Source organism: Amaranthus tricolor, chromosome 2, assembly GCF_026212465.1.
Source record: "Amaranthus tricolor cultivar Red isolate AtriRed21 chromosome 2, ASM2621246v1, whole genome shotgun sequence".
Classification (NCBI taxonomy): domain Eukaryota; kingdom Viridiplantae; phylum Streptophyta; class Magnoliopsida; order Caryophyllales; family Amaranthaceae; genus Amaranthus; species Amaranthus tricolor.
The window spans coordinates 9,118,837-9,128,214 of record NC_080048.1 but is presented as its reverse complement, the minus strand read 5'-3'; the positions used below and the strand labels follow the sequence as shown (position 1 = coordinate 9,128,214).

The window sequence follows — 9,378 nt, the reverse complement described above, 5'->3', positions numbered from 1 at the left end:
AAGTATTAAAAATTAATTAAATAACAAATTATATTCTAATAGCTACTTTTGCCGAACAATAATACTTTAGGTAGCAATTTAGACCGCTACTGACAGCGATTTAGACAATTACTAATATGCACAGCTACTCAGACTTCTAACAGTAGCTACTTTGCACCGAGTAAGCCAATAATATATAAGCTAATAATAAATCTTTATTTGACCCTATGTAACAATTAAAGATTTTTTGCGTAATAAGACTGAAAAAGAATATGAACAAATTAATGTAAAAATTTATTAGATCATGCACCATCAATGAATTTAAGTTAATACTCCATCACTAATTTATTCTACTTCATTTTTATATCATGTTCTTCGTATGAATTAAAAAATGTAGAATCTTCTTATTCACGAAAATTATTGAATAGTAAAGTTAACACGGAAAATGTGGGGATGAAAATCTTTATAAAAATACTAAAATAAAGTGAGTGAAACAAATACATGAAAATATAAGAATAAAAAAATAAAATTAGTGGAAAACATTTGAACACCATAAGCATTATGAATATGGTATAATGTGAATAATCACCGTTAATTTTTTCTAATAAATGCGATAAAGATAACAAAGATTCTTGAAAATTCCACATGGTAACCTTGAGTTTTTTACTTTTCCACGTGTAACAAATATTTTTCTAAATCTGCAAGGTGATCTCGAGTTTTAAATTTTCCATGAGATATACAAAAGGTTAAATTTTTTGTTAAATTAAGTACTCATTTCAAAACCATTTTTCAAAAACGTGTCTCATAATGGTAATCTCGACGTTTGTTTTTATGAAAAAACTCTTTAGTATAATAACAACGTAAATTTAACAAAAAAAACTCTACTTTATTTTATCTACCAAGTTGAGAAGTTAAAAGTTTAGATTCATTATGCGGATAAAAAACATTTGTCGACCACGTTAAAAAGTGAAGAACGCATGGTCACCACATAATATTTCCCAAGATTCTTAAATAGATAACAACAAAAAAAACACATCAGATATAAAATGAAAAGTTCAAATAAACATAAGCAAAGCAATATAAGATTTAGAATTGAACATTATATTGTTGTTACATCAGTAATTTCTAATCAACAACCGCGATTTGTAAATCACTATAAAAAGACAAAGAAAATAATAATAAAATAAACGAAATCGAAAACGTAAATTAAAATTACAAAATTCTCACCATATAAAATCGTACCATATAAAGATAATTTGTAAACTTCACAAATCAACATTATTTACTAACACGATCTCGTTGCTATATACATCCAACATCAAAATAATCCTAGTAATATACTATGAGACGTCCAAGGGAGGTAGTATTTAGGGATGGACTAATCAGTTGACTTCATACCCTCTCTCTCTCTCTTTTTTCCCCTTGTAATAGACTCTTTTAGTCTTTAGTCTTAACAACACACAAAAACCCTAAAACCACCTCTTTACAACAAACTAGATCTAGCTAAAAAAACACATAATGCATAGAACTCTCAGCGGATTTACAAGCACCATCGATCACCATGCTTTACAACAAGACATCCTGGAGTCTAGCTTCAGACACGGTGGTGGTAGTGGTGGTGGTGGTGGTGGTGGTGTAGGATCGGAATGTCACTTGATTAGGTCCCTTCTTTGCAACCTATCCATCTTAAAAGAGAGAGTCCATGATATTGAATCCTTTTTGAGCATATTTCTTGCCCAAGAAAATAACAATTTCCATCCTTCTTATAATCTTTCAGTTGATCAATCAATGGCCTTTTCAACCATTTCTAACACTATCAATGACATTGTTGAAACTGCTTCTGATATGAGACTCAGTTGCCAACAGATGATCTTTGAATCAAATTATGATCATACTGTTGATCTGCCCCATAGTAGCATGCAAAGCTTAGTTCATGATAATGGACTATTGGAATTCAATGATGGGCATGTAATAAATAAGGGCACAGAACAAGGGTTTTATGATGGGGATAATAACTTGTACAGTTGGTATCTTCAAAACCCAACTAATTTCTACAATAATACCAACAGCAACAATGTTCCAGAAACTTCTAGAAGCCCAACAACAAGTACAACAATGGAAGCTTCTCAGAATTATGAAGTGGTGGAACTGGAAGCAGCAGATCTATTAGCAAGATACACACACTGCTGTCAAGTCTGTGGTCGAGGGTTCAAACGAGAGGCGAATCTTAAGATGCATATGCGCACTCATGGAGACCATTACAAGACAAGTCTGATTAGTAACAATACTTCAAACAAGAGTCTTATTGATGAAGAAAATAACAACAGCAAAAATATGGTGCTTAGGAAATACTCGTGTCCACAAGAAGGATGCAGGTGGAATAAGAAGCATTCGAAGTTTCAGCCTTTGAAATCGATAGTGTGTGTTAGGAATCACTATAAAAGGACACATTGTCATAAGATGTTTATGTGTAAGAGGTGTAATTTGAAGCAGTTTTCTGTGTTATCGGATTTGAAGACACATGAGAAGCATTGTGGGGATGTTAAATGGCATTGTTCTTGTGGGTCCAGTTTCTCAAAGAAGGATAAATTGATGGATCATGTTGGTTTGTTTGTTGGGCATACACCTTTGATTGTTGTTAGCCAGCTTGAAGGCCTCAACCTTCAGTTTTCCTAGCTGCAGGTAACCAAATTGAAATCTTTTTATTATGTTTTTTTATTTTTTTCATTTTGCTTAGATCTAATGCTACTTTAGTTCATTGTAATTTGGAAATTGATTCTTAATATAAAATAATCTTTTGCGTATTTTTTGGCTGGCCATTATATAAATTTTTAGGTTTGGTTGTTGCTTAGTTTCTTTTCAGCTTAATTAATGCTAGTGATTTTGCCTAATACTGGTTGATTCTGACCAATGTATACAAGCCTTTAGGTTTCTTTTAATATTGTTGTAAATGAAATTCCTGGGATATTAAGAAGTATATTTCAACATTCCATCTTAATATCATTAAGTGACTTTCACCTAAGGTGGGGTTTAAAATGATCGTATGTACGCAATCTTACTCTTATTAATAATAAAACTAACAAAAAAAATTATTTTCAATTGACTCTTCTTAGTATAATGATATTAAGAAATATATAATTATGAATAAATTAAATGAGCTCGATTTAACTTAAGTTCAATTTTTCAACCCATGAACTTTGTTATAAAATTGATGGCTTCACAAATTGAAGAATTGTTATGTTATCTATATATGGGATTAGTAACCCAAGGAGTTGAATAGAGCATACCACCTTTTATCGGTTTTTGGTTAAATTTTGAATACTAATATAGTTAGAGACTTGAGTATAACAGAATTAAAATGAGAGAAAACAACTATATATTTCTACCTTCTATATTTCACTTCACTCATGAGACTGTTACACCGTAAAAACAACTATACTTATTTGTTAAAAGTAAGTAGAAAAAATTATACGTAGAAGAAATTACTACAAATTAAAGAGATAATAAACTTAGTAATGACTATGCTAAAACTAAAAAACGATATTGTGATGTGATTTTATTGTGCTTACTTTAAAAATAAAGTTTCTTAATCTAGACATGACTTAGAACATGAGCAATGGTTGGTATACCAATATGCCTTTCTATATTTCTCCTTTCTATCTTTTTGACACATTATTTTCCACTAACTTTTTTCAATTACATTCTAATATTTTAGTAACTTCTGTGCAATGGAGGGTTACCCAAATGCTTCCCAAAAACTATTTAATATGACCCATCCTTATTTTCACTCTCATAATCACTTATTTATTATTTATGCTTTGAGTTTTAATGATATACATAAATTTTGAGTATAATTAAAAAAATTAGAAAATTTATGTGACAATTAAATTAAATTTATTTTTTAAATTAAATAAATAAGGTAATTTATATAGCGATTAAAAAGTTCTAGAAAAAGCATTATAATCAAAAAAATACCTTATTCTAACATTTAAAGAATTAATAATCATACTTCAAAGAGAAAATAGTACATAAGATGAAATATAATAAAACTAATACTTCCATTTCGTATTATTTTTTTATTCATCGTCGTACCAGCCTTGACAATTTTTTCATACATGCTCTACCAAGTCTCTTTGCAACAGATTATGAACTTGTCTATCCTAAGTTTCTTCATCATAAATGGCAAAGATCTTCCTTTATAATTTTGCCTTTTTTTGATCAGTGCCTATTAATATATCACCTCCACAATTAAGAACACCTGAAACAACACATAAATCTTCCTCAGAGGACCATCTATTTTTGTTTGTCTTTTTTGCCTTTTCTTTTCCTTTTTGTTGTGTACTACCGAAGTCATAGTCACCGAGTTGTTGAGTAGGATAAAGTTCTTCGATTTGTTGTTTGTTGCTATTCCCATGTGATTCTGAAGTTGCAGGAAATTGGTCAAGGTTTTGAGAATGAATTTGTGTTGGTTGTTGATATCCAACATTAGAAGTAGTTTGAGGTGGTTGCATCATCATTAAGATAATTGAATTTTGTGAAAAATATGAATGCGTCATGTAATGAAATTCAAGCGTATTTAAAAATCTTGGATCAAATTGTAAGTAATTGAACAATTTTGAAAATTATTAGGATTTTGTGGGTTGTTTGAACTTTGTGGGTTCTGTGGATTTTGTAGGTTATTTTGACTAGGATAAAAATTTGGATTTCTAGTGTTATTTGGTTGTTGTTGGCTATTTCCATAATAAGAATAATTGTTATCCATAGATTGAAAAAAGAAAACAAAAATTAGAGAAAATTAAAAAGAATTAAACTTAGAGATTTTTAGGTATGATGAAAATATAGCAAATTTGGTGTCAATTCATAGAGTGTAAAAAATATTACCGTTGGTGATTTTTTTTTATTTACATTATTTTTTTTATCAAAATTGGAAAAATATAGTAATTTTAACAATAATGCACATTGCAAACGCAAAACTACGCCATGCTGACATGTGGCAGAGGCATGTACTTATCCCATGCCCAACGTCTTCCTGCTAGGCTGCTACTATGATTTTTTTTTTTTCATTTTTTTAGATTAATTTCAGCTTTTCAAAGGTTGGGAGTATACCCATTGTATATGTATACCAAAATATATGGTATTCGCAATGCTTGAGTATACTCATTAGGTTACCTATTTCAAGATGTATAATCCCACTATGTTGATGCTCTTATAAGTCATAAAATAAATAATTGAAAATTAAGCTTAAGAGTTATTGACTTGATAAAAGAACATAGAGTGTGTTTGGATGGAAGAAAATAGAGGGAAAGGAAAGGGAGGAATTTGGAGGGATGAGGGATCCCTTCTTTAGATAATAAAATGGGAGAGAAAGAATTTGAAGGGATTCGATGGATGTTTTTTGTTAAAGATTCAACCTCTCAAAAATTGAAGAGATTTGAATGGAAAACTTTTTCTCCCTTTCATTCCCTTCTCTTCCCTTCCCTTCCCTCCCTTTTCCTTCCTTTTTTTCTTTTCTCTTCAAAGTTGCATTTCAAACATAGTGTTAAGGAAATATAAAATCTAAAATCTTGATGGTAATTTCTCTCAAAGTATAATTTCAAAACAAGAAGATTGAGAGAGATGTGTGCTTCTATTGTTGCGTAGCTGTTGTTGAAAATACTTCACTTGTGATGAAGATCCCACATCGCTGAAATTGTGGGTTGTAGACTTGTTTTTTAATACTTGATGGGTAATCTTACTAATACCATATGATTTTGAAAATGAATGAAACTCATCATGTGTTGTATGCAAGTCAACGCTCATGACCCATGGGTTTGTGAGCCCCAGCCCATAGGTGCCCTATGGGTATGTTTACATGAGTAGGCCGATGGGATGATTATATGACGAATTATCACGGCCTAATATAGTATCAAAGTCGATGGTGGTTCCTAGATATGATGTAGCTCACATATGATGGGGAGTGTTGGAAATACTTCACATATGAGGAAGATTTCACTTCGCTAAAATAATGGATTGTAGAATTGTTTATAATACTTAATAGGTAATTCTCCTAATACCATATGATTTTTGGAAAGAGTGAAACTCATCATGTGTTGTATGCAAGTCAACACTTATGACTCGTGGGTTTGTGACGAATTGTCACGACCTAATACCTTTTTATTTATAGCTTTAATCTTCAAATGGATGCTCGTTGTCAGGTTACTGAGTCATTTAAAATTGTTTCAGTAATTCTTCCTTACACTATGTTTGGATCGCAAATTAAAAGGGAGAAAAGGAAGTGGAAAGTAAGATAAGGAAAGGAAAGAGAAGGAAAGAAGGAAAGAAAAGGGAAGGGAGGGTAAGAAAGGAGAGTATTTCTTGTTTGTTTAGAAGGGAAGGATAATCTTTCAAATCTTTCACTTTAGGAGAGGTATTCTTAATAAAGTTTATCCGTGATTTCCGCTAAATCCGTCCTCCCTTTTTGTTAACCAAACAATGGATCCATCATCCTTCTAAGTTTCCCCTCTTTTTTTTTCCATATTTTTTTCTATCCAAACATAGTGTTAATAATGAGATTTACAAAACAACTTTAATATAACATCAATAAAATATAACAATAATAAATCTATTAATTTAATATTTAGCTTAAAGCGACTTATAATTGGCTAACTTACACATTTAAATTTACATTATCTTAAGTGAATTTAAACATACTAAGATATAAAGGATTTTTAAGTACGTTAATATTTTAATAAAATTTTAAACTAATAAAAATATTAAATTTTAGACTATTTATATTGTAATCTATGTCACTAAAGTGTTGATTTATTTTTTAAAAAGAATAATTGCATTACCGAAAATCAAACAATATTTTTAGTTGATTGATTTTTATTGCACTATAATTGATAGTTGAGATAGCCTGATTGCATACAGACTGATTACAATTGGCTGTTTTTTTTTACATTAATTTATTTGTTGCCAAATTTACATTAGATTCAATATTCTTGATATTTTTACTAAAATTTAAAGTTGTAATTATGATAGTCTATCAATGTAAATGATTGTTTAGGTGACTAATTGCTTCATTTCATCTCATCTTCATTTCACCACCATTAAAGCCCTATTGTTGGAGTTTTTATTCCATTTATTTAGACACTTTACTTAGAAATCTCTTCATTTTGAGATTTAGCTTTGAAATCTATCTATTTTGGCAGCTTTAAACATTTTGTAGAGAAAGGAATCTTTGAAAACAAAATTATTCCCTAGTCTAAGATATTTAAAAATTTTTGGCAAATAGCTTTATTTATAGAAAAAACTTAACCTTACAGGTAGAGGGGGATCAGTGCAACCAGTGCAAGGATTGCTAACGTGGCAACATCTGAAAGCTCAGATCAAGTTTTACTAAATCAAGGAATGATCAAAGTCGCATAATAGAAGGTGCGCCTGCACGTTGTAAGGAGTACTTGGTTAGAAGCCTCGCTCACTGTACTTTGATTGAGTCTGATGGAAGAAGAAAGTTGGCGTGCTTTTTCCTGCACTGCTCACTAAAATTCAAATGACCATTACTCCTTTGGGTGTATGATATACTATTTTGACCCTAAGATCATAAATTTAAATCTCTATTAAAATATAAAAAATATATCTTATGGTATGATTTATGAGATATATTTATGTTTTAGTGAAATCCTTTATGTTCTCTTTTTTATTTTCTTAATTCTTCGTTTTGGATCTTCTTATTTTGCTTTTACTCATAAGTCCTCATGATTACTTTAAAATCCATATTATTTTATTTACGAATCCTAAATCAACTGAATTATACTCTTACAAAATCCCTAATACTATGTATTTAATGTATCTAATAAAAGGGCTAAAAGCTCTATTTAATAAATGAAGTAATAAAGTAAATACCTACTCTTTTGTAGCTAAAAATCATATGTTTTCTTAAACAATAGCCTTATGTAAAGACATTACAAAAAAAAAACTTTTTGCGACATAGGCTTTAGTCACATTAAAAAATGTCACTGATTTATATTTTTAGTATAATAATTATTATTTTTTATTTAAAATTTCACTATATAGTGATTTAGTGACATTTTATTTGGCCTTTAGTGATATATGTAATTATTACTATAGTCTATAGTGACTTTTATAAGAAATATCACTATTAACTATGTCGTGAAAAACTTTAGTATGAATTTTTATCATGCTGCTAAAAGATCTAATAAATGTCACTAAATTCACTACTACATTTACCATAAGAAACTTAAAGTAGCTAATGACATTTAAATTAAATGCTACTAAATATACTAAAAGTATATTACGTGTAATGAGTTAGGAACATCTTCAAGAATACTTCAATTTAGATGAATTAAAAATCTCATTGAGTTGCAACGCATCAATTTGTGAATACTGGTTGATGAATGATTAAATTAAGAGAAGGGGAGCTTTAGACAAAAATCAAACTCAGATCCTATCCTTGTCCAAAAAAGGTAAAAAGGTGGTATTTTATCCAACTATGACAATATCCAATTGTCATCTTTCAATTTGAGTTGATAGATAGTTAAATGACACACCAACTTATTTACTAGCACATGACATTACTCTTTAAAAATTAGAGTTTGTTTGAGCCCCCATAACATGTATTTAGCTCAATAGTATCCATATTCATATACATACATAGTGCATTTAAGATAAATGGTGCATTTCTTATTTAGGTTATCAAAAGTGCTTTATAAACACTTAATTTTTCAAGGCAGCCAAAAATTCAATCATACTTCAATATAACAAAATTAACTTTTAGTGGCATATATTTAGTGACATTGAAAAAAATATTACCAATTTATATTTTTAGTGTCATAATTGTTAGTTTTTATTTTGAAATTCACTATAAAGTGATATAGTATCACTTTATTTGGCCTTTAGTGACATGTAATTGTCATTATAGCCTATAGTGACATTTATGAAAAATATCATTAGATCTTATATCGCAAAAAGCTTTAGTATGAGTTTTTATTATACTGCTAAAGGGCTTAATAAATGTCACTAAATCAACTATATATATCATTTGAAATTAAATGATGCGACATTTAAACTAAATGTCACTAAATATATCTCAATAAAAATATATTATGTTGTAGTGTGTGGTTACCAGTCCATATATCAAATGTTTTTTTTACTAACACCACTATGTCATACAGTCTACTAATTCATAAGAACTTTGTGATAAGTGTCACTTTACAAGCACATTATACCAAGTGTCACACTTACAATGCTATTTTTAAGTCATTGTTTTAATACCCATCCCTTCATCTTCCCTTGTGCATTGCAAATTATCAATGAAAAGTTTTATTTAAAGCTATTGTAATTGTGATTGCAATAAAATAATTAGTAATGAAATAAACTCCACAAATTTACATTAATGCT

The 9,378-nt window shown here is 29.5% G+C and overlaps 1 protein-coding gene across 1 annotated transcript; it reads left to right on the top strand.

Moving 5' to 3' along the window:
* The first annotated feature begins 1,383 nt into the window (after positions 1-1,383).
* LOC130805340 (protein SENSITIVE TO PROTON RHIZOTOXICITY 2-like) lies at positions 1,384-7,475 on the top strand. The gene is made up of 2 exons (XM_057670097.1): positions 1,384-2,661; positions 7,284-7,475. The coding sequence occupies exon 1, from the start codon at positions 1,498-1,500 to the stop codon at positions 2,653-2,655; it is 1,158 nt and encodes a 385-aa protein (XP_057526080.1). The 5' UTR covers positions 1,384-1,497; the 3' UTR covers positions 2,656-2,661; positions 7,284-7,475.
* The last annotated feature ends 1,903 nt before the right edge of the window (positions 7,476-9,378 follow it).